This window comes from Takifugu rubripes, chromosome 3 (genome assembly GCF_901000725.2).
Source record: "Takifugu rubripes chromosome 3, fTakRub1.2, whole genome shotgun sequence".
Lineage (NCBI taxonomy): Eukaryota > Metazoa > Chordata > Actinopteri > Tetraodontiformes > Tetraodontidae > Takifugu > Takifugu rubripes.
This window is the reverse complement of record NC_042287.1, coordinates 12,537,812-12,563,278: the sequence shown is the minus strand read 5'-3', so window position 1 is coordinate 12,563,278 and position 25,467 is coordinate 12,537,812. Positions and strand designations below refer to the sequence as shown.

The window sequence follows — 25,467 nt, the reverse complement described above, 5'->3', positions numbered from 1 at the left end:
ACAAGAGTGTAACCTTTCTGGCTGAAGAGCTGCCATCCAGCTTGTGTTGAGATGGAAAAGTAGCCTTATTTTTTTTTAACCTTTTTTTTCCCCCCTGTTAAAATAAACTATAAATAAAGATAGAAAGAGGGAGACAAATGCAATAGAAACAAAGACTTTTATTAAATGAAACAGTACTAATAAATAATAAAGATTAAACAAGTTGCACATTCAAAAATAAAACCCAACAAGGTGAACGTAACACTGAACGGTACCATAGCACAGATTATTAAAAAATAAAACAGCCCCTCCCCCTTCCAAAGACATTTACAAATTTTTCTTAAAAACTTCAAGAGGCAAACATAGACATTGTATAAAAGCATCATACAGTAGAGTGTTTGTCTTCTGAGAATCATTTACAAATTTGCTGAGGGATAAATACTCACAGCTGATCTCCAACATGAGGTACACGTGCCAAAAAGGTGAACGCGTGTCTCTCAGGTGAGGTCCCAGCCCCTCTCTTACCGATCAATAACAACGACGTGACGATGACAGCCGCCCATCGATTCACGGGAAACTCACAAACGACCTATAACTGTAAATAGATTTGAATAGCTTTAGCTCTCGCCTCTCGTTGGTCTCTTCTCTGTTGTTGGTGCATCATAGAATGAAAGTCACGAGCGTCTCTGCCAGCGGATATGGCTACATCAGGCGTGCGTGGACCAGTGCCGCAGCTGTCCACAGGCAACATCAGTAGGGAGCGAACTTCTGTCTCTCCGGCTTCTTGATGCAGTTGGCTGAGGAGATTTTGGCGGTGTAGGCAGCCAGGGTGGTGTGGGACGGCGCCGCGGTCACTGCCACACTGGGGGCGGGGCTGGACAGAGTCAGAAAGGGGACAGACTTCATGCCCATCAAGCTGGAGAGAGGCATCGCGCCGTAAGGGGTGCTCACGATATGAGCCGGGGTCAGGGCGCCCATGGCGGCCAGGGTGGGTGTGGGGGAGGCAGCTGGGGAGGCTGGCTGGGTGAAGGCCATGTTGAGGTCGACCGGAGCCGCCAAGGTGGCTGCCTGGGCCGTGGATTTGGCTGTCTCTAAGCTATGAGGGGAGAGGACAGTGGATGGATTAGAGGCTTAAACGGTTGCCGCAACACCAGCAGACGCTTTCTGAGTGAAACGCCGCCATTTTCACACGTTTCCTGTCATTTCACTGCTCGGACAGAGAAATGGTCGGGCCCTAAAACGCATCAGGTCATCGATTTTATGAGGCTCTTGTTATATCCACGTTCACTTATTAAAGGGCCAGGCTGTAAGAATTAGTGGCACCTAGTGGTAGGAATGTAGATGACAAGTACTGAATACTATGGTGGGCAGTTGAGGGAACAAAGGTCAGAGGTTTTATGTTGAAAATACAATATAAAAATAAGAGAATATTAAAATGTAGAATCTCTCCTCTGGGCTGTTGTAAAAACACTTTAGGTTTTATATAAAGATTACATAAATTGAAGCTGATAAACACCAGTTGGCATGCAAGTTTTATTCGACACGATGGAAAGCATGTCTGTGAATACCGTTCCAGATTTTTACGGCAGAGCATTAAACATTTTTCAACACTTTATTGCTGCAGCGAAGCAGAAATTCATGATTGAATGCGTTGCTCTTTATTTCTCTAAATGAAAACCTATTAAATTAAAGGAAACTTTGGTCTTTGGACATTTTCAGGAATGTTTCTGTGACCGTGGCTGATCGTATTAAATCATCCGTTTATGGAGCCACGGGCGGCCGCTCCTCCCCTGATGCTAGCTCCATTAGCGACACTTTAGCCTCCTCTTCAACCATTTCATATAAATCAACCTTAAAACCTTTTGACATGAAACCCGAAAAACAAGAGCTAGAATTGAGTAGCTGGATTCATAATAACCTTTGCATGATCATTTCAAATGCCACTCCTAAACCAGTTAAAGGCTTTTTTTTTGTTTAAATGCCAAATGTGTTTATTTCAGTAGCAGGAGAATCAAGATAATAAACAGTCGTTTGGGTCTAATAACGAACCAGTGCCACTACCATGATACACTGAGACAAATATTTACCATCTGCCTCTTTATTACGTCTCTACTTATTGGATTTTCATAAAAATCTTTGTTCCTGGGTAAAAAGACAGTTTAATAAGAAAATGTTTTTGTAATTACGCCTTCAAATGGAGTTCTCCTTCCTGTTAACGCGCAATGAAAAGCACACGAGAATGTTTCTGTGAATTAATGCCGCCACCGTTTAAGAGGTATTAAAAATACCGCCAATACTGGTGCAGCGTGGAGGCACCAGTCATGTAATGGTGAGGCCCCGGTGGTAAACTGGGTGATCTGTAGAATACTTTGCAGTAATTGGTGATAATTACTCAGGAAGTTCCCTGGAGTTCAGAAGTCGAATTTGTGGCCTTTACTGGAGGTTTTCCCAATTATTTTTATTGATTTTCATGCACTCTCTGGCATCAAACTTCCTCCTCCGCCTGGAAGAGGGTTTTGCATTTAAAGAAGAGACCAGATCTGAGGATAGGACCAGACTTTAACAGGAAACCGCTGCTGCGTCTGACTGTATACCAGAGATTCTCCTCAATCCTCTCGAGACCAATTACTCACAGCGGAGGGAAATGGCTCATTATCGCTTATCAGTCTACAGCGTGACCTTTGACCCTTTTAAATGTATGTCTCCCGCAGTGATTCATGGGATGGCTGTTTGCTGGGCTTACCAGGAGGTAATGAGGTACTGGGCCAAGTTGATGCTGACCGGTGTTCCCGTGATGGTGACGTGGCGGTCGCTTGTCCCGTCCAGCTGGCTCCCGATCTTGATCTGGGCTCCGGACACCTGCCTGATCTCGTTGATCTTGGTTCCCTGACGGCCGATGATCGAACCGATTAGCTGCGGAGGAGCAGGGGCGAGGCGGGTGAGTCGGTTTGACTGAAACCCAAAATGACTGTGGATGTGTGGATGAGGACGGCCGCTTCACGAGGGGGGGGGCTGATCGTGTTTTGCCTAAATTCTGAGTTTTTTCCCCTGTCGGCTGCTGATGACAGTGATTCTGATCCGGGGCACCGAAGCAAAAACACCAGAACCATTAAACCTCCATAATGTAGACCACTTCACGTATTACATTTCCATTGTCTTTAGCGGGCCGCTCATCCATCATGCATGTCAAAAGCACTTTCACCCCCCCCAGAGTCGTGCTTAATTGCTGCTGCACGTGCACCATTAAAGGAGACGAGAGGACGCACATTTGCCTCTAATTTTTCTGAGTGGCTAAAAGGTTATTGATTCCTCAGAGCGGTGACGACTTCCCAAACAAATCATTTCCCAAACACATGCGAGCAGATGGATCTTCTGGACGCCGTAATGGGTAAATAACTCAGATATGTAACACGCGGTACCAGCAGCCCAGGCTGAGATGGGACCAGTTCCGTAGCGTCCCAGAACACATGATCGCGTTTGTTCTGCCTCCATTACGCAGGATGGACTCCCGCCTATTAGCGGCGACAGAAAAATAGGTGGCGCCGCCACATATTTAGTGGGCGGATGAAAGAGCGATTGTGTCGTTCAGGCCGACGTGATCAGCGTTTGCTAACGCTTTGCAGGGGCAGAAAGTTTTCCACAACGATCTGACACCTCACTGACTTGGCTGCTTTGTCTCGCTATTATTGTCCCGGTGCTTATGTGAGGGAGGCTATAGGAGCGATAACTCCCCCCCCACTGAGACGGTCAATACGACCCAGCTGTCAACAGCTCGCCCAAATTAGCGCCGGTGACGTCAGGTGGCATTCCTGTAAAAAAACAAAACAAAGGCAACGCAGCGAGGCTAAATAGGCGGCGGCGTAAACATGCCAGGTACTAAATACCAAAGGCCGCTGATTACCCCCCCAACACACACACACACACACACACACACACACACACACACACACACACACACACACACACACACACACACACACACACACACACACACGCATGCACGCACAAAACTGTTCTTCTCTGTTCTTCGCATCATTCTGAGCAGCAGGAAGGGTGTGTTCTACCATTGAATGGCTGTAGGTGCATCTGTGGGCATGTGCACGAGGCCTTTTCACACTGTCCTGTGTGTGAGCACAGACAGGGGCTGTGTGGTCGGCCTTGTGGGAAGGGAGGGGGTGAGGAGGCTCAGTCCTGGTTTCAAGTCCTCCCTTCTGGAACAATGGCTGGGTTCACAGCTGTCCCTGTCACTGGACTCCTTCACTCCCCTATTGCGTTGTGCCACTCACCGTGTAAGGGTGTGTGTGTGTGTGTGTGTGGTGGTGGTGGGGGGGGGGGGGTCACTTTACAGAAAAAAAAAAAGCTCATAAGTGGAAACCTCAGGCATTTTCGAAATGTGGCTGGAGGGTTGTAGCGGTGTTCTATATAAGACAGAAGAGTAAAAATCGATTCCTGGACGGGAAACGTTTGACTTTAACTGAGCCGGAACAACAGAGGGGATTAATCTGACAATGTTCTATATTTAAAAAATTTTTTGTTTTGCTTTGTTTTTTTTAATAGCTTTTCTTAATAAAATATTTAACGGAGGACACTCAAGGTTAGGGTTTGGTGGAGAGGGAACGCAGCTCGTGTTTGTGCGATTGGAATAATCCGCAGATGCTTTTATTACTCGTGTGTAACACGTAAAATATGAAACGCCGTCCGTGGCAGACAGACTTGTGAGTCTGAGCAAATGTATTTGCAGACATTTCCTGCACATTTTCCCTGCATGAATCTATTCGCACCCACGAGCTCTCTTCATCAAGCCCAACAAAATCTGAGAGGGGAGAAAATTCAACAACAGCCGAACAAAAATTGTTTTAAAATGACAAAACCCGACGGCGTTTTGTGGACTCGCCCGATGCGCTCTGAGGTTGGGGAGACATTTTCTGCCGAAGAACTGCAGGAGCCTGTGAAGAAGAGGAGGATTTTGTCTGTTTTCTCATTGGCTGTTTTGACAGCCGACGTCTTCTAAGTAGGTCAGGGAACATGAGAGGATTTACTGAGCGCTCATGGGAGTCGCTGAGACGCCGCAACTGCAGCCCAGACAATAATATGAAAGGATCCATATCGGCTCAGAATCCCTTTAACCTTGCGTTAGGCCCGGGTTAGAATAACGCGGATAATTAGTGGGCTGCTAGCGCGCCTCCTGCAGACGTGTTCCTGCCGCAGTCATCTGCTCCTCTGCAGACTACATGTGAGATCAACACCCATTTCCTGTTTTCTCTCTCCTGTTTTTCACCGGGGAGAATCGAGAGGTTAGCGCCGCGAAGTGAGCTGTTGCGTCTCCTTACATCATTGGGAATAAGCAGCTCCTGAGACGTCTGAGAGTTTGAGTCCATCCCTGTGGAGGAAGAGAGAGAGAGATGGAAGGAATGATCGACTCAAGCGTGCAGATGATATGTTTTAACATCCGTTGACCCTCGCAGGAGAAGCGCAGCGTTGGCGGAAAAGCCCGGCGAACGCAGCCCAATGGCGGGTTTGATTTCCGTGATAATGGACAGTTGTTTAACACGGCACTTATTCTCGTCTGACTTCCACTTCGCTGAAAGTGGAACGTGCTATTTCACATAATAGGTTCTCGAGCGAGAGCGCGAGCGGCTAAGCCTCCGCCGCTCCTGCCTCATCACTGAGACTCCTCGTCGCACGCTTTCATTTTCTTGTCTGTAGGCAGGTTAAACGGACACAATACGGAGCAATTCTGCCACGAAACCTCCGCAACCTGCTTATTTTATTTGACAAATGAGATAATTAAAGGAGCGGCACGGCTGAGGGAGCAATAGGATGCAATTACCGCGTACATAATGTTGTTATTACTGCTCTATATACATACCAGGTATGACAGTGGAGGCAGGCTGGGCGATGGGATTCAGGCCTTGCTGCATGGACAGCTGATGCAGCTTAGCCAACTGTGAGGCAGAAAGCAGATTAATGTGCTGGGTTTCTTCCTTGGGATTAAAAGGCGTGCATTTCTCATACCTCTGAGTGTGGAATGCCATACTGATTTTGCAGAGTGTAGGCCTGGAAGAGAGATGCGTGCATTAGCTAAATTACGGCAATAAAACTTTACACACGGGCGATAAATCTGCAGCCTCTTAATGGGAGTGCTTCACTGTCAGCGCCGCTCTGTTTGTCACGCTAACGTACACGGGCGGACCGCGGCCCTCATTAAGAGGAGGAGCCTGTGAAAACAGGCGGTGGAGCTGATGGTTCCCCGTCACCGATGCTTGCTCGTGGGTCTGGGTCTGGGTTTGCAGAGACGCTGTTTAAATAACGTTTAATTGAATGGAAGTGAATAGAAAACAGGCACTGACATCGTTGCCCCTCCCAGATTTGCTTTTTGCTTGTTTGTGCTTGAACCTTGATCGACTTATTGTTCAAAATCAGAGAGAAAAGTCAGAAAAGAGACCTGGAGGAAAGAGAGATAGTCCCATATATTACATATCTTCCATACAGCACGGAAAAGTTGATTCCTAAAAGAGTCAGAGAAACCTTCAGGACTCAGATACCTGAAGACTCGTATATCTGCAAATCGGTGTAAATAACGCTGAGTCGCCATAAAAAGCTGTTTTTGTTTCCGTAATCTGGCCAAATTTACCTTCAGAGTATTGGCTAAGAGCGCGGTTCCTCCCATGCTGCGTCGTAATGGGCTACTTTAGGAGCCATGTCAGCTGGTTGTGAGCAGCACAGACGCTGGCAGTCTCTGGAAACCGGCAACTTTGTTTTCTCTCCGAGGGAACATGTTTTATTCAATCGCGATCTTTAATAATTGACACGTGCGGTGGGTTTGCGCGCCACGTCGCTCTCATTTCCCTCACTGCCTCTGTGCTCCGACGGCAACCTTCCTCTAATTATCTTAAAAATGCATACTCACACATTTCGAACCCCTTTGGCCCACGTGCCACCAAATTGGAAATAATAGCGCATTAGCGCACATTAGCTCCGAAATAACAGCACGGTTAGCACCATTTGAAGCGCGAGTGCTTTGAATCATCATGTTTTCGATGTGTGGCGGCTTCGCTGTTACCAGTTTAAGGCGATGACATTGTTGGCTGGTGCCGCCAGGGCAGGAAGATTTCTAAAGCCAAACTGATTCGGCTGTAGGGAGCCCGGCGGGCCTAAAAAAGAGACAGCAGAGCCGCGACGGTGCGTGGCATCGTGTTTCAGAGGAAGGGGGGAGGGGGGGTTATGGCTGTTAGGACAGGGTGGAACAATAGCTGCAGATTTACGCTCAGCTGTTGTGTCTAAAGCCTCACGCCAGATGATGGACGGTGTAAATTTGGACATGCCGCACGCGCGACCCCTCCAGCGCGCCGCCGCTCTGATCTGCACCGTCCTGAAAGTCGCTAGCGCACTCCGAACTTTGAGACCTCCGGTTTTGGGGAATGAAAGAGGATTTTTCTGAAGAGAGCTGAGTGAGCGGAGTGGTGTCCCAGTTACCTGCTGGAGGTCCAGGCCACCCTGGGCGACCGAGTACATGGGGTGGGTCGCGAATTCCGAGGCGTCGAACAGCTACGGGAGGGAGAACCCATGTTACTGCATGTACATTCACAGTTGCATTTATATATTTTTCTTGCTCACATTTACTCCCTCAAGCTGCCTTTGTGCCCACCGGACACCCAACAGGCGGTGACTCATCCACGCGACCTTTAGCGCTACGCCTCGCCCCCCTCCCCACTGACAAATTATCTTTAGATTACAAAAAAAACATCCCTTATCTCCCCTCATCTCTTATCTCTTCATTAAAACGGTCTCCCACCGACCGGGACCTCGCCCGGGTTTAATTTGTTCGCTTCTGTGGGGGACATCAAAAACACAAAAGCCGTTCCATAAATTGACCCGAGCCTGAGGCAGCACAAAGGGTGTCAGAAGTGCTGACAGCTATGCAGAATATCTGGCCGCCGCTTTAGCCAGAGGAGACGGCAGGTCTCCTGGCTCGCTCGCTAATCTTGTGACTTGCTTGATGGGCGGGTGGGTGTCTGTGCCTGCCACAACTGTGGCATCTATTGCACACACGCAAACACACATTTGTGCACACTCCTTTGAACACAAATTGGCCTTAAACGGCCTCTTTGTGTATTTTTCTATATAATGTTTTACTTAAATAACTTTGGTGGTTGCCAGGACAGCGGGCCCTCAGTTATTTAACCAAATTGTGTTCTGACTCCATTTTTGAGCACCCACACGCCGAAACACGGCTCGTTTCCTTCAAATCGCGCTCGCGCGCATCTCAAACGATGTGTCGCCTTGCTGCAAAAATCCAAATTGGATCAAACAATGAATAAAAAATGAAATCAGTCCCTAAGGACCTCCGAGTGTTCTGTGGCCGTCAACGGCTTTCAGACGTTTCTGCTCGTGACAAAAGCTCTCAGTGGTGGGAAAAAGAGCCAAATTCCTGGCAGAAACTTTGGTTCCTTCTAATCTGGCGATTGTTAAAGTAACACCTGGAGGCTCACCTGGTTCCCGGCGATGAGCACCGCAGCTGGAGACGGGCTTGGTCGATAGGGGATGGTGGCACCCTTTGGGGGAGACTGGGGAGTCAAAACAGACACCGGAGCTTTACATTCAGGCCAAAGAGGGACAACCTGCACGCCGCTGTGAGCTAACCCTAACCCCTAACGGCTAATGGACTTCACCGCTGACGACACTGACATAGTTTCTGCCTTCTCTTCTGCTTTTGATGGAATTAGTCATTCTTTGAATAATTGAAGCGGTGCAGAGTGCTGCTGGGTAACAGCCCCCAGCTTCTGCCTGCAACACAGCTGCAGTCGGCAGCGCGACGCTCTCCGGATGAATCATGCATCCGCCGACCAGGAGAGAAAGGAAGAACTCTTCAAACACCAATCGCAAAAAGGAGGAAACCAAACACCGCCTCCACAGAAGATATATCTTATCCTGCATTCTTTTTTGATCATCTTAACATGTAGGCCATTTTTTTTGGTCTGAGCAGTCGCAGCAATTTCTGTGTATAACTTTGCATAATTTAAATCGGGGGAAGCAAGAGCAATGAGCCGCTGGTACAGAATCCTAATGAAAACTCACAAGCCTTTGAAGAAGGCCCAGGAAAACTGGATCAAACTAGCAATTAGTCAGTCAGGTCCAGCTGCAGCGCTAAAACAAAAGGCCCTTGTGCGCAACACACAGGGAGAAACTGTGCTCGGGGATGTTTTTCCTGCTCCCCTTTTTATTTTCTTTCTATTTTTTAAGACCTGGCGTCTGAAGTTGGGCCTGTTTTGTTTTGTCTCTGTTCTGACCTCTGACCTGAGAGATGCACCTTTCCGCCACGGAACCGAACACCCTGACTCTAACAGCATCCTCCAGCCGTGCTGGGTCAGTAGCGGTCTCTGTTCACGTGTCTGCGGTGGTGAAAATATCAGCGGCGTGCGAGTGTGTGCGGCAAACAGAGCAATGGGACGTCTCCCACCTCCAGGATTACTGTGCAGATGAGCTTGACACACTGGATTACGGAGTCCTGATTCCCCGATATCGTCACCCCTCGTTCGGTGGAGTTGGGCAGTAAATCCCCCGCCACCTGTATCTGGGCTCCGGTGCTCTGCAAAGGAAAGGTGTTTTAAAAGAGAGAGCGAGAGAGAGCGAAGGAGGAGAGCGAGAGATTAAGTGTGATTGTGCAGATAAGGCGAGTTGTGATTACACACTCCCTGTGTCTCCAGGGGCTACACTGCCAGCACATCAAGTGACAATAACTCTTCATTTTTATCTTATTTTAGATGAAATACAAAGTAGTGGAGATAAATGAAAAACGTGCTCATAATGAATCGATTTGCTTCAGCTCATATATCTACTGTATAACACCTGATTCTGGTGAAACACATAAATAAACAATAAATGTAGCATGTTAGCTTAGCGGACACGCTCAGTTCCACCGCCTGTGAAGGTGAGATCAAGCAAAACTGAGAGAGGATCTATTTGTAGGCCAATAAACAGCGTCAGGCGTCTTTGGCGAGAGATCTAATAAATTTAATCCCGACGTTTGATGCGGTCACGAGCTTTTCCCCTGCTGAGCAGCACGGCAGCGACCTATCTGGGGCCGCTTTGTCTCACTAATTCACCGCGTTAATGCAGCAAAGGCCACAAAGTTAGCTCAGATTCAGGCCTGTCGGGCCTACCTTCCCTCTTCTCTTGCATCTCACGCTACATCTGAAAAAAATTAAGTTTTGCGGCTTCTTGAATTCTGTAAAAGCTACAAACTGCATGTAAAGTGTAATGATTTTGGCAGCGAGTCCCCCTAGTGGTGGGCTGCGGGACAGGAGTAAACCTCCATCGTGGTTGACAGCTGGTCTGTATGTGTGTGTGTGCTTGTGTGAGAGAGAGGCTGCAGAAGCAGCTTTGCAGACGTGCAGATTTTGTCCGTTTCAGGACATTTGCTGTGCAGCTGGGAGAACCTTCTACCTCTCTGATCTCCTTTATTTTGGCTCCGCCCTTCCCAATCAGAGAACCGCACTGACTGGCAGGAATGACCAGCCGCAGGGTGACGGGCGGCTTAGTGCTGATGGTGCCGTTGGCCACTAATGCTGCCAGGTCCTGAAAGGGAAATAAAAAAACTGTCAGTGGTACCAACCTGGAGGATAAAGTGGGCAAAGCAAACCTTCATGTTGGAGGTTACGGAGAATCCTTGGGAAGAAGCTAAAAGCTTTCCTTTTTTATTTTGCCATTGATGCGGAAAATACATTACATTTAGCTGCTTTCTTAATGGCTGTTTGAACTGTGATGAGGTAAATGCTGCCAGGCCTTCATTTTGAATTGAAATCACAAATATAGCAGCAGGACTAGTCTCACACACCGTTTTAAAGTGCAGATCGTGTCCTCACGAAGGTCAGCCCCTCAAAATAAAACTGCTGTGTTCGTCTGCAGTATCTGATGCTGATAGAAGTACGAACAGGACGCGTTTATCTTGTGAGTTAAGATGGATCAAAGACTTTGATGGCTGACTTTCTGCGTGTTTTTGCTGCTCGCTCTGCCGGGAGACGAGATCTTAATTAACCAAGTCTGCCAGGCTTTGAAATGTAAATGATACGCCGGCCTGTCTCCGTCACCATCCACCCGACAACAAATCTGACAGAACACAAAGCACTTTGCTTTTTCCTGTTTGGAGCGTGAGCGGAGGCAGCCGAGCACCTGCGAGCTGCAGCCGAGGAGGGAAAATTGCGATGTGGCTCTTGTTCCGCGGCTATATTTAGTGAGGCGGATCAGACTGTCTGACGTCCTGTCTTTTTGGAAGAGCGATCGGCTCTGCACGGCCATCGTTTTCGTAATTCGAGCTAAAAATACGAGCCGCATCTTTACGACTGTGAGAATTTCCCCCGGGGGTCACAGGAGATGGGGAAAAGGAAACATCCGCGTTCACGTCGACGGTGCCGAATGGCTCCGTTTTAATCTTGGAGCAAAAATCAATAAATAGATTTAAAAAATAATAATAATTAAATAATATTTCCTTATTTAGGTTGAGGAAGGCGACGGAAAGGTCGAAATGATTTAGAATCACATCATTTCCTTGATTACATCAAGACGGCCTGAAAGGAAAGAACTCCCACAGCTCCGGAGCAAACTACCGCGCTTCGAATTAGGAATATTGGACCAAACAACCCAATAATAGTGAATAGAAGCGTGGCCGGTCGGCCGACACGTTGCCATGGAGACCTCTGGCCAGGAAGTTTGAGGGCTGAAAAGTGTGGAAGATGTTTAATGAACAGCCAGCGTGTTTACCGAGGCTGTGGACCCAAGTGGCGAGGTGCCCCTTTCACTTCCTGGCCTCTACAGTAGCGTATTAATTAACGCCGCCGCGGGCAACCTGCCATCCGCTGCGTGTCTCATTAACATATGATGAGACATTGGAGATATCTATTAAAAATCAGCAGCATTTGGCAGGAAAAGAAAGAAAGATTACATCACTCTTCTCAAGAGTGTGCCAGTTTTGTTGTTTTGTAGTTTTGACAACCTGGTGTAGTAAAGGAGACTTCCACCCATCTGCCCTTCGATCCTTCGGCCGCTCTGGGCGTTTGCGCGACTCACCTCCTCCAGCTTGTGGGTGATCATGGTGAACGCTCTGAAGACGCAGTCCGTGGAGCCGGTGATGGTGATGATCCTCTCGGGGCAGGAGCCCTCTGAGATGTTGACACGTGCGCTGCTCTGTGGGGAACAGAAGATCCCAAACGGAAGTTACGAAACCACTTCAGATCTAGCAGTTCAGTCAGATGCGCTTAGGGCCGGAAAAAAGGAGGCGGGGCTTATTCCAGAAGTTGCTGCCGCAGCTAAAGGCAGCCAAGCTGAGCTTTGTCTTCTGTCCCTAAGATTCAGGCCCACAAATCATCCAGATCGACTCCAGTTAATCATTGCGTCACTTCTCGACCTCTGGGAGGTCAAAAACATAAATCCTCAGCCTTGACCACCTACTTCAATTATCATACCGCACGTGTGGTACATGAAAAGGCGGCTAGTGGACGTTTTAAGGGCAGGAACATTTGCTATTTATATTCACCATCACTCTCACCTTTCAGAAGAATCTTTGCCAGAATGTAAATCTCCCTGTGCGTGAATTTACCATATGAAACGATTTGAGCAGGACCTGCTGCAGCACAGCCCGGCTAACAAGGTCGAGCAGCACGTAAGAGCAGCGAGAACATGAGCTACGGAATATATCACACCTCTGCTTCTCAGCCTGACAATCTAATGGAGCTTCTTCTCGGGGCGTTGACCTCAAGCAGTCAATCTCCTCCCCTCCGTCCATTTTGTGTCCTTGTATTCCTCTGAATGTAAGTCACGTGGACGGAGGCAGGACAGTGCTGCGACCTCACGACCCCTCCCCCCCCGCCCCTACTCGGGAGTGACTGAAGGGGTGAGGCTCGTAAGGGGCCGGCGGGATGGATGACATCCACGGGTGAGCGGTTCATCCAGCAGCTCCGCTGCGTCCCGTGACCTCGCTGTTCCTTTGTTTACCCTCCTGCCTCATAAAGTAGCACATAAAGCAGCCACGGACAGAATCACATGAACCGCCGCGGCGTCGGCAGGCTTATTTTTAAATACAAAGCGGTGAGCAAGTGTCCTGGGGTTAGTTGTACCCTTGTGATTCAGAAGAAGAAGCAGCAGTAGCGGCAGAAGATGAATGCCTTCTTTCTGCTTGTCAGATGAACTTAATTATTAAATCATCCCGACTGTCTCAGCATTAGCGGCCTTTTAAAACCCAATCCTGTTTTCCCTCGAGAGGCACCTAATGGGTTTCTGGTCTGAGACAGAGAAAGCTGAGAGCTGGTCCGGTTCACCACACACACAGAAAATGCCGGAGAAGCAGGCGAGGGCCGTACCTCCTCTCGTATTCGTTTCACCGTCTCTCCTTTCTGGAAAAGAAGATGAGAAACGCAGCATCAACACACGTCCATTTCGGCAAAAAAAACCCACCTACGTCACACCTCCAGACCCAAAACAGAGCAGAGTTTATGTTAATTAGAGGGTCCGAGCCGTCACCGCCCCGATCATTAATGCACCCACGGACGAACGCGTCCTCCTTACGGAGCGCGCTAGTCCTGGAACACGAATCACCTGTCATCCACGCTGACCCCGCGCTGCACTGTTTCCATGAGAGCTTTGCTAAAGAACCGGGGCGGCAGCCTGGAGTGATGAGTTGTTAGCTTTAGCGCTGCAGATCAAGTGCCTCTCTGTCCAGCTCTTGTCTTTCTTTCTTTCTTTTGCTTTTTCTTTGCAGCTTCAGATCATTATCGGGACCCTGTATGAGCAGGGTCTGTGGGTAGGGGGAACTGGGCCTTATCACCGTGAAGCTGGGGGGGCTTTTGCAGTCAGTGGATTATCGTAGTGCATTATGGGGCAGAGGTGGGGGCGTGCGGTGAGATCCCAAAATGAGAGCACCGGAGGATCCTTTCGAAACAATAAAATAGGTTGTAACCTAGAATAATTTCCTCTCTTTGCTGATGCTCCAAGGTTTGACAGCTCGGTTACCTTTTAATCAAAATAATTCAACAGTTTAAATCTTACTATAGTTCTGGGGGCCTCACAAAAAAAAATGACACAATTAAAAAAAAATGCAAAGCTGTGAAAAATGCAGGAAAAAAAGAGGAATTCTCACCTTTCCTATGATGCTTCCAACCTCCTAAAGTGCAGAAAGATACAATAATAACAGAGTTTAGGAGCATAAATGAATTAATTTGGTCATTGATGGTGTGTGTGGGAGGCTCGTACCTTTCCGTGCATGAGCAGTCGCAGGGTGAGGGTCACTCCCAAGCCCCCCTCTCCGAAATCCTGCTCACAGTTCATAGTGGTGTGGGGGTGGCACGCAGGGAGACGCATGAACAGGGCTCATTCGCTGGTCACGCAGTCGAGGGGAGGCCAGCAGTCGTCTCTGGCTCTCCGAGGCTCTTCAGTGCTGCTCTGAGGGGCCAGAAGAAGACCGGGGGTGGATCAAACACTGGTCTGTATGTGCGTGTGTTTGTTGGTGTCAAATCAATTTCCATTCCCCTCAAATGTTTCACCCAAAGGGTAAAAAAGAAGCATCTGGTAATGTTCAAATTCAGTGAAAGACTGGCGGAGAACGTCCTTGTTTTAGATCGACGCCATATTGATGGCGTCTCAAAACAGAGTTCTAATGAAGAACTTTGTGGGTGCCGAATATTGAGCGGGGTCCGCATAGCGGCAGTCCTAACGGGCCGTGGGTGGTCGTCGATGGCTACCGATCTTCATTAGCCGACAGGCCGCTTCTCAAACACTGAGCTGACTGAATTAGACAGTGAAAAAAGGGGGAAAAAAAGTCATTTCCTGTCAAATGAGCAGCACGGCGTGGGGCTCCTGCCAACTTAATCAGATTCGATTCCGAACCGTTTTCATAAGACAAGAATAACGCCCGGCTCGTCGTTGGGGAAGGGGCTTCATCCGCTGACGGCGTGGAGCCCCCGCACAGATGCCAGGAGGACGGAGGGGCCACGGTCACATGACACGTGCTGATTAATGCACGTGTCACCTGGCGTTCTTTGCCCGACGCGTATAATTAGCTCAGAGAATCGCTCCTGCTTCCTCTTGATTCATATTTGCTTACATCAGAGAAACGAGCCGCAGACGGATCAGAGGCAGCGATTGTTCCCGACACCCGCCTGAGTATAAAACAAATGCTCTCCCTTCATCGGGAACGTTTTATTTTTAATCAGGTGACTATTTTATGAGTTTACGCTGCGGAGAAGCATAAACAACAAAGCACAAATGTTTGGTCTCAGTTAGCCACGCCCGGGGACATTTCAGCCGTTTCCTGGCTTTTAATAGGTTTATTTATTCATAATGTAATTGAAAATAATGGAGATCACTTATGAGCTGCTGCGATGTCTGTTTGGGTTGAACACAAAAACAGTTTTTCCCCCTTTTCTTTGGTCGTAAGGGGTTGAACTTGTACCTCAACGTTAGACACGATCATTGATTTGTAGCAATTATTAGCACATTTCAATCATCGACCTTAATCTGAACCCATTTGAGAAATCAAATAGTATCATCAAACCTCCAAGTTTTTCAAGAGAAGTCATTCTAACATCTCAAACTCTTGACTTGATCCATCAGAAATAAGACCAGGGTGCCGCTGTCGTCAGAAATCCGCCGCTAACGTTGCTAACATGTCTTCAATAATTACCATTTTGATTAATCCCCACAGCTCTGCCTTTAATACTGCATGAAGCTCATTTGATTTGGATTATACGTCAGGCCTTTTGGTAAACACAGCGTGACAGTGTGCTCCTTCATCGCCTGTTATTCAGTAACGACGCAGTAACAAACCCTCTCCTTTTTCTGTCAGCGAGGCCATTTGTTTCTGTGCCAGATGCATTCCAACCAGCCTACTCTCACAAGCCCTCTGACGCTGGCGCACGTGTGTCTCTTATAAATCTGCACTCTGTCTGCAGATTCAGTCAGCTATGTGAGGAGATCATGTTTAATAAATGGGTGTTATTTTAGATGGGATCCGATTCCAGAGAGAGTTGTTGTATGCAGCTTTATTGCTTTTGCCTAATGCACGAGGCCTTCGCTGCCCCCCTGATTTATTTATGCAACGGATGCTTGCAAAAGCGCGTTCAAATGCTCCGCACATCCTTCTTAAGATGTCACAGGGCTCAACTGCCTGTTTGGGTTTCGAGTTCCCTCGGCGGCCGTGGCAGAGGCTGACGTGCCGGCGGCAGCCTGTCAGAACGTGGCAGCGAGTGTATCAAAGTGTCATTTCACCGGATTAGATAACACCAAATCAAACTTCCTCTGCTGTATTTCAAAGATGTGCTCATTGGATTGAGTTGCAAACCTCAAGTTTGCAGCTCATTTCCCTTCAATTTACATAAATATCAACGAAAGCTTCGGGGTCTAGAGCGAAGATAAAAAGAAGGGAAGATTTTGCTCGCTGTCATTTCCTGAGACAAAGAAGTCTTTTTTTTTGATGGATGGAGCCTGCACATGTTATCACGGAGCACATTTGTGCAAATTGTGGGCTAACTTCGTTATGGCCCAGCACTGAAGGGAATGGCTAAAATGCTAGCCCTTCATTGCATTAGGCGCTAATGGTTTGAGGGATGCGCTGCTCTGTGGGCCGATAACGAGACATGTGTTCCGTTTCTGTGTGAGGGCGGCAAGCCTCTGAACTTCTCATTTCCAGAATCCCGAGCAGCAGCATTCAGAGATGAACAGAGCGCCTCTGTTTTTAATTAGACCTGGTAACACAGAAGAGGGAATTAACAAATAGCTCACCGCAGCAGCAGCAGCAGCAGCAGCAGCAGCAGAAGGCTTCCAAGATCAGCCAGAGATGGGAAATAAAAAAGAAGTGGAGAGCCACTGACTGTCCTTCTTTATCTCTGACTGCTTAACCTTGGTGCTGCTCGGCTCCTCTCGCTCTGCAGGACTGAATGACTGAATGACTCACTTTCTCTAGTCATCTTTCCACTGAAGTTAACACGCTTTTGTGCGCCCGAGTCATTGCAAAAAATGGCCGACTGATTATTGCCTTCCACGTAAATACGAACAAAATGCCTCTAAGTGATGTCCTGGCAGCACATGGAGGTGAACAGTAATCCCACTGCTGGTCCTGTGACATCTGTGCTATCATTAGGCCAGATTTGTCATGCATCTAAATAATAGCTTAGTTAAAACCACCCTGATCACGTGGCCTCACCATTTCAGTTTCATGCTGCATATCAGTCTGGCCTTCAGGCTATTCAGACCCTTTCCACTCATCAAAAAGTGTCCTTGCCGATGAGGGACTGTACCGCATTCAGCCGCCCCCCCCGAAAAAACATATTTTTTTCAAATCCAGCTAATCAGAGGCTGCTTCATAGCGGATGATGTTTAAATGCGATACTCTTGCAAAACACTCCCGACGCTGCTGCCAGCAGGGTTTTTTTGGTAGGAAGAGATATTTCTGGCTCTTATTTTTACTGCGGGATTTGGCCGGAGCCTGATCTGTTGGTCGCTCTCGTATTTACATCGGTAGCTACTGCGCGATCGCGTGCCAGGCCGACCTGTCAGCCATGTTTGCTTGTCTTCATATCCGGCAGGCTTAATAAACAAACCCCAGCTGAGATCATTTACAGGCGAACTTGGAAAGATAACGTATATCCCCTCACCGGCGGTGACTCGTTTCAGCACACAAGCGTTTAAAGATTCATTCAGAGGAGAAAAACTGATCCCGTCTACTGAAAGCGTGCACGTACACATCATAACACAGGTGTTAGACACATGCAAACATTAATATCAGATCCTCAGCTATAATGTTAAATACTGTATGTCTTATTTAAGTCCTGCAGAGCTGCCCCCCCCCCTCCCCCCTCCCCCCCATCTTCCGCACATCAAAGACGTCACAGATAAAAGCATGCGGCACGCATCCCCTGACAGCTGCCGGCGGTGTTTTTTTCCCCTTTTTTCCCCCGCTGTTGTTTTTAGGCGCGTCAGTGCCAGAGAGGCTGCTGCAGAAAGATGAAAAGGACGTCGACAACCTGCGTGTCCGGAGCGCCGCACACCTGTTCTGTGGCGACCGCGACGCTCGCAGACGCCCCGCCATCCGACAGCTCGGGGTCGGCTTAGAGGAAACGAAGGAGGAATGAGGACATGCCTGGTCTCTATGGTGAAAGACAGACCCCCCTCTTCTCCTCCTCCTCCCTGTTTCATGTACATAAAGGGGGGGGGGGGGTCTGGGGTATTGAGTGTCTGCTTGATAAACACGCGGCTGCAGAGGGGATAGGGTGTCCCCTGGGTGGGCACATATAGAGCAGGCGGTGAGAGGGTGTCAACGTGGGCGCACGTGCAGGGAGAAGGGGCCACTCAGTGATGCTCATGCATAATCCCCCCCGCACGCGCTCACACACTCACACATCTGATCTGTGCCCCAAAACAAAGTACATGCATGCCAACATACAGCAGCTGGGATGAAAGGAGCCAGCCACACACACACACACACACACACACACACACACACACACACACACACACACACACACACACACACACACACACACACACACACACACACACACACACACGCACACGCAGGGATGTGCTCGGATCTGCTGAAAAGTTCCCCAAGTGCCGTCTCACTGATTGATTATTGATTATTGAGCACAGAGCTATACAGAGCACGCACCAGTGAGTCAGTGGTAAATGAGGTGGGGACACGTGCACGCGCACGCACACAGCCCAGCAGGAAACATGACGGGTGCAGCAGTCCATGCCAGAACATGACGCAAATCACGCCGTTGTGAATGTGGGAGCGATTTTAGGCGGCGACGTCGGCGGATTTGAGAGTAAAGCTGTTGACCTCCGTCGCAGCTTGTGGGGACTTTTCCCCCCCAGCAAAGCCATAAAGACAGTAAGAAGCACGTTAGGCTTTCAGCTATACCTTGAACGTGCACTGTTATAGTAGCAAAACCACCTAATTCTCCTTTTATGACAGACATTCATCAGTTTCTATGATGTTACTTTATAGCTTTCAGGCTGCATCAAAGGGACGTTTTAAGGTCACCTCATACGTAAAGCGTGCTTTATTTATGGTGAAGTGAATGCAAGCGTATGACATCACCGCACAGCAAGAGGTGCACCACCCTGACACAAAACCAAGAGAAAATCTAGTCAGTGGCAAAAAGCTGATGTCTGGACCTCGAAATTTGATTATCCACATATCCTGCAGCTCTGCTTTATCACAGTGGCACAGGAAATATCACAATTTAAAGACGTAAAGGTTTGGGAACGTCGGGCCTGCTTCTCTCGGCAGAGATGAGAGAGACGGCCAGAGAAAACAGGCAGGAGCAGAGCGCTGAAGTGGCGGAACAGGAGAGGCTTGAAATTAAAGAGCGCTGTTTCTTCTCCGGGCGCGTCTGTCTCAGCACTGTCACGTTTACCGGGAGGGGTCAGCCTGCCGGAGCAGAGGGGGCTGTCCTTTCTCATCAGCCCTGTGCTTCATCTGCCGTTAAAGCATAAGAACGTCAGCCGGCAGCGCGGGTCGCCTGTCAAGTGCCAGGCCCCTGAGAGGGTTATCAGAGCCCGGGGCCCCTTGCTGCTGCTGCTGGAGCCAGATCGGCGTCCCCGCAGCAGAGAAAAGGCCAACAGCCGCATTAACTGTAGCCGCGGCTCCTAAATCTGGGCTGACACTGATAAGATTAGCCCCCGGGGCTGGGTGTTTTTAATCCAGAACGTGGACAAGATCCCCCTCAGATTTCACTGCCAAATCTCAAATCGCAATGAAATATTCAAACCCGCGATCTCAAATTAGAGACGCAAAACGGGGCGATTTGCAACTGACGCAAAGCCGTGATGCAACTCAAAGGGGATTTCAAACCCTATAAGTGTAAATTTAAGGGAAGTTTACTGTTACCATGATAGTTTAGTGAACCTGTCTTCTTAATAAAGGATTTAAATTAGCCTGATAACTAAACTTGAACGATAACTAAAAGATAACTAAAAGATAAATAACTGAGCAAAAATAACTGGAAGTACAGTGGGGTTTGGAGTCTTAATACAGTAATTTAATGGAATTATACGACCGGCTGTATATCAGATTAATAAAAAACTGAATCAAGAGTTTCTCCTTGCAGCAGCCGGCTGCCCTTTTGTCATTCGGGGGGGGGGGGGGGGGGGGGACTCTCAATAAGGACCAGTAGCTCCACCAGCTAATGCAGCTGAGTAATTGACTCTCTGGCGCTGTCGTCCTCAGGCCCGGAGGACGATTCAGTTGTGTCTCAGCAGTCATGAGAACCCGACATCCTCGATGTGCACTAATCACATGCTCGTGCACGTTGACACATGATCTCGTCCCCTCACCAGATAAACTCGAGCCTTGACCTCCTGCTCATTATTACCGACAGAGATACTACGACAGAAGTGCTTTATCTCCCATGTGGCTGCTGGTTCCAGACATACTGGGACCCAGTCCGGGCCACACAGCGGTGGGGGGAGGGGTTCTAGACCCATGTGAGGTTGACATTCATGTCTCCTTCAATAGTGATGCTGTCACTGTTCATGATGTCACTTTCCCTAAAACTAGAGCTGGAGCTTGACCCCTTCTGTCGGGGTCCTAGTCAGACATTTGCCGGGGACAGTTTCATAGCTCCAGCTCTGCGTGTGGGGCTGTTATTTTGGGAATAAAGGCAGACGCCCTCAGCTGTGAAACTGATCACATCCGTCACAGCCCTGAACATCACAGTTTAAGGTAGAAGGAAACTTCCTGTCTTCTCTAACTTTAAAAAAAGAATCAAAGCTCTTCTGTGGCAGAGATGAACACGCCCAAACTAAAGATCTTTCGATTTGACAAAAATAACATGAAACAATGCTCCGAATGTTTCCAAGCAACTCGGAATCAGCTGCAAAATGTGCGCATTAATATGCTTCTGTGTGTCGCGCTCTATTCAGAGGTCTGACTTCTAAAGACTCTCTGTGCTTCTGGATTCACTGGTTGAGAGTTTATTTACAGAAAGATGCAGAATTATGCGGTGCACGAGTTTTTTATCTGGCGTGTTGGACGACGCGCTCCTGCAGGGCACGAACTCCAGCGTTTATCCAATTTGTTTTCCCAGATGAAGGTCACAGTCTCTATCTGGGAAATGACTCTCTCCCCTCTTCTCTTTCATCCACCCCCCCAACCCCCACACTGGGGCATGAGTCAGAGAATGTGACACCTCAGAGGATGGGGAGCAGATCTGCTGCGAGGAGGATAAGTGAGAGGGAGAGAGGAAGAAATGAAGACAGAAGGAGGGGAGGAAGATGAGATAATCGATATCTCTGAGAAACCTGAGATGCAGCCTGGCAGAGCTTCCTCCGCGTACGAGGAGACGCCTTTATAAAGAAAAAAAAACAGCAATTAAGTCGCTCAGAGCACAGATGGGGCAGAAGTCCAAGCTAAAGCCTTTCCTGACAGCGTCCGCCCAACATGGCTGCGGCGGCACGGCGTTCCGTCCAGCCCGGGCCGGCGGCGCGGCGTTTGGTGCACAACAGCATGAGCTGAAACTCCATTACATAAGCTCCTCAACAAACTGAGCACAAACCCAAAAATAGTGCAAACCCTGTTAAATATTTCAGGCACTTGGCAGCTGTTGGGGGAGGTGAGGGGAGGAAAAAGGTGGTGGGGGGGGGTAAAGAAGCTTCTCCCCTTCCTGGTTGCAACGCAAACGCACAGATGCAAATGGCCGACTGAAAGAGAGAGAGAGAGAGAGAGAGAGAGAGAGAGAGAGAGAGAGAGAGAGAGAGAGAGAGAGAGAGAGAGAGAGAGAGAGAGAGAGAGAGAGAGAGAGAGAGAGAGAGAGAGAGAGAGAGAGAGAGAGAGAGAGAGAGAGAGAGAGAGAGAGAGAGAGAGAGAGAGAGCGAGAAACGACCTCAATCGAGCAGAACCGATCAGCTTCTCCGCCTCGACCCCGTTTCTGGTTCCTCCTGTGGCGCCGACCCTCGTGAAAAAAGCTCCTCTTCACGGTGACTCCCGCTCTGAATAGATCACACTCATGAGACACAACAGCAGAGTCACGGGGGCCCGCCTCTGGAGCCTGGGACAGTGCTGCCTTTTCATGGCCGGGGCGGCCCACGGCGTTATCGGCCGCGGGGGTCGGTCTTAAGAACGGCGACGAGAGGTCACATTCTGCCACCGAAGAAAGAGAGAAAGCCTTCATGGTGGAGGAAGAGTCTGCGAATCGAATGGATCCGTGAAAGCCTATCAGATGTGTCCGTGCTGGTGTTTTGTCCCCGGGGGCGTCCTTGTGTACCAGCTAATCTCTGATAACCAGCGGAATAGTGAAGGTTTGAGAGGGAAGGTTGGTGTCAGGCGTCAGCGCTTATGAGACACCAACAAGCGCAGGTTAATCAGTCAAATGCAGGTTAATTGCTTCAGAGGATTTAGTTCATTAATTTAGGACTACATTAGCGCGTGACAAAGCCGCCACGCGGCTTGGCGTTCGCTGAGAGCGGAGTTAAGGATCGGGCCGTCCTGCGTAGCAACTTGAGCTTTTAAAGGGAGGAAGAGGCTCAGGCTGCAAAGACCTTCAGTCTTATTGACAAAGCTACAGGGCGCCGTAATGGAGCGCAGCTGCTGCGAGCTGCCTTTATTTGAGTGCAAAGAGCAAACAAAAAAATAAGCTTTGCACTTGATGCCCCCCCCCCCCCCCACACACACACACATACACATACACACGCCCACCACACCCATTCAGTCAGCAGGAGCAGCGTCAGTGTGGTTGAGAGCGACTATTGGCAGTTCCCAAACGTTGGAGCAGCATGTGTCAGATCTGCTTTCTGTTATTTATAAGGCCTCTCAGACACCCCCACCACCCCCACCCCCCCAGCTCTGCAGCAGAGATGCAGGTGGAGTTCCATTATTGAAGATGCTCTTCCACCACTTATTAGATCTGCGACTCTCAGGGTGCATTAAGGGATTGCATTTGGACAGAGAGTCAGCGAATCTGTGGCGGCCTGTCTCTGCGCGACCTGGAGTCCCTCTGAGAGACGCACCCGCCTATCAGGCATCAGCCAAATCCTGCGCCCCCCCCCCCCTCCTCCAAACCCCTTCCTCTTCCAGGAATCACTATTCCAATCAGGCAGACTCCGCCCCCACCGCACCAAAACAGGGGGGAGAGGGGGAAAAGTCAAATTCTCCTTCGTATTGATCCCATTTATGTGCATGAGTCAGGCGGCACGAACCATAACACACATCACAGACGTCCCACAAAAGATGTACAATCGTGTTGTTTTATTTGGGGGGGGGGGGGGCTGATGAAGAAGATGAAGTGCTGATGCGCATCCTGGGGCGTGATCCCCTGAATCAATCATCTGATCTAATATTAGATGCTGTTTCTACGGATCCACTTGTACTGAAGAGAGGGTATCATGAGAGAGAGAGTGTGTGTGTGTGTGTGGGGGGGGGGGGAATTTGAAGTTAGAGCTGTTGTGAGTTCAGTGTTGTTTGTTTCAGGATTATCGGCCCCTGAGCTGAACCAACCCAACAGCTCTAATTACAGGAAAATATGGAATAATAAAAAAAAGAAACTCAACTTCAAGCGTAATTTGCCAAATGTTAATGGACATTATTCCGTTTAATTAAGAAAATGTCACGTCGCAAGGACAGTTTATTTTACAAGACTAATGCAATTAAGCGTCCTGGTGAATAATGGTGCTGTCACACACACCCGCTGCCTCAGCAGCACCACAGTACCGGACTTGTGCAGAGAACCATCTTTGTGTTCGGATCCACTTTCATTATCATAAAACCCTCCGTGCACAAGAGACCGATTGTCTCCTCGGCCCGACAGTGTCCCCTGCTCATCCTGTGACTTTCTGCCATATGCCGGCTCCAACAATCCAATCAGTTTATGGCTTCATTAATCACATTTATTGGATTTCGCTCCGCACTCGAGAGCGCCCGAGTAGAAAAAAAAAGAGAAACGCAACTGGGCTAAATTAGAAGGACAGCGTGGCTTCCGCTTTTGGATCTCATCCTGTAATTGCTCACCGAGAGGAGTTTGTTGGGGGAATGAGAAACGGTTTTCACGGTCTGAGAAACAACCAAATGTGTCGTATAGCGAGAGCGGAAATCGCGCGTCGGGACTATCTGGCTGATCATCCGAGCACTATCAGAGCGCTTTCAAGTTGAGCAAATTTGGAACACACTGTCCAAAATGAGCATTCCCCGGACCGACTCTTACCTGTGCTCATGTAAAAGGTCGGAAGCTGCCGTTAAAGTGTCCCCATGGATCTGCGGGCACCGCCGCGCTTTGTATCCACATATAGTCCAGTGACACGGACGCGTAAAGCGGACTCTCCTCTCGGTGTGTCAGCAGACCGGAGTGCTGGGCGCCTGTGCACGGAGGATTCACGCACGCACGCACGTACGCGGGGAGAGAGAGAGAGAGAGAGAGAGAGAGAGAGAGAGAGAGAGAGAGAGAGAGCTTGGAGCGTCAGTCCTTTTGCCCGACTGTGTTCCTGCCCTCCCCCCGTCCGCCGGTTCTGTGCCCATGTGACATTTAGGACCTTTACGCTGCGCGAGCACATCCGGAATAACCCAAATATAGCTGCACCATGTTCTTATTTTTTAAAAAAGCACAATAATTCGTCGCAAACAACGCACGCCATTAAAAATGATAGGAATCAAATCCAAACCTGGGTGGTTTCGGGGCGAGCGTCAGATCGCAGCCTCGCTCGCACAGCGCCATCTTGTGTACTCACGCGTGTATTGCAACACAATCGTAAATCATCCATCTCCGGGTCAAGATGAACGATGACTGTTGAGAAACAGAGCAATTTGTGAGCCGAGACAGCTCCTGCTCTTTTCCAGAGGAAAAAGGGCACATCTGGCTGATTTCAGCGCCACATCTTCTGTTTTGGAAACGACCCCAGTGGTTCCGCAGATACCTCTGCAATGATTAGTGCGCGATTAGTGTGACACGGACGCGAAATTGCATTTGTTGGGTATTTCCCCCCCTAATGGAAGGCCTGTTGTTCAACAACTGGTGTTATTTATGGCTCTTCTGCTGCTAACAATGTTTGCTGGATGGGGCAATTTTCTTCCTCTCAGAGAAGCCGAATAAAATGCATCCTAATGCGGGGTTTGACAGCAGATTTACATCAAATAATCCCGCACTTTCGGGCCTCTTACGGGCTGTTTGCTCAATAATTAAGGCTTGAACGGCTGCTGGAGTTCATCACATTTGGTCCTTTGAGGAAAAGAAATGCCATTTTCTGGTGTGATGGACGCAGAGTGACAGCATGAACAACAACCCTCCACCCCAGCACCGCTGAGAAAACCCATTACAGTGACTCTTATTTTTTTTACGAGAGGTTAACAGAAGCAGCCACTAGAAGAATAATACATTCGATTGGTGCTCAATCTGCCGGGAAAGCTGAGCAAACTCTGCAGGAAAGTCTCCGCGTAATGGCCCCCAATGAATCAGCCATGTAACCATATAAAAGCTTTATTGAACAGGCCGCTGCGTCCGGCGGAGCCAG

The 25,467-nt window shown here is 48.9% G+C and overlaps 1 protein-coding gene across 1 annotated transcript; it reads right to left on the bottom strand.

Moving 5' to 3' along the window:
* Nucleotides 1-138: 138 nt before the first annotated feature.
* pcbp4 (poly(rC) binding protein 4) lies at nt 139-24,349 on the bottom strand. The gene is made up of 14 exons (XM_011602512.2): nt 24,168-24,349; nt 14,224-14,412; nt 14,111-14,134; nt 13,335-13,367; nt 12,046-12,162; nt 10,426-10,557; nt 9,440-9,568; nt 8,472-8,546; nt 7,456-7,527; nt 5,995-6,036; nt 5,849-5,924; nt 5,310-5,359; nt 2,723-2,892; nt 139-1,075 (listed from the first exon to the last, which is right to left on the bottom strand). Exons 2-14 carry the CDS (start codon nt 14,329-14,331, stop codon nt 730-732), a joined length of 1,374 nt encoding a protein of 457 aa, XP_011600814.1. The 5' UTR covers nt 14,332-14,412; nt 24,168-24,349; the 3' UTR covers nt 139-729.
* Between the last annotated feature and the right edge of the window lie 1,118 nt (nt 24,350-25,467).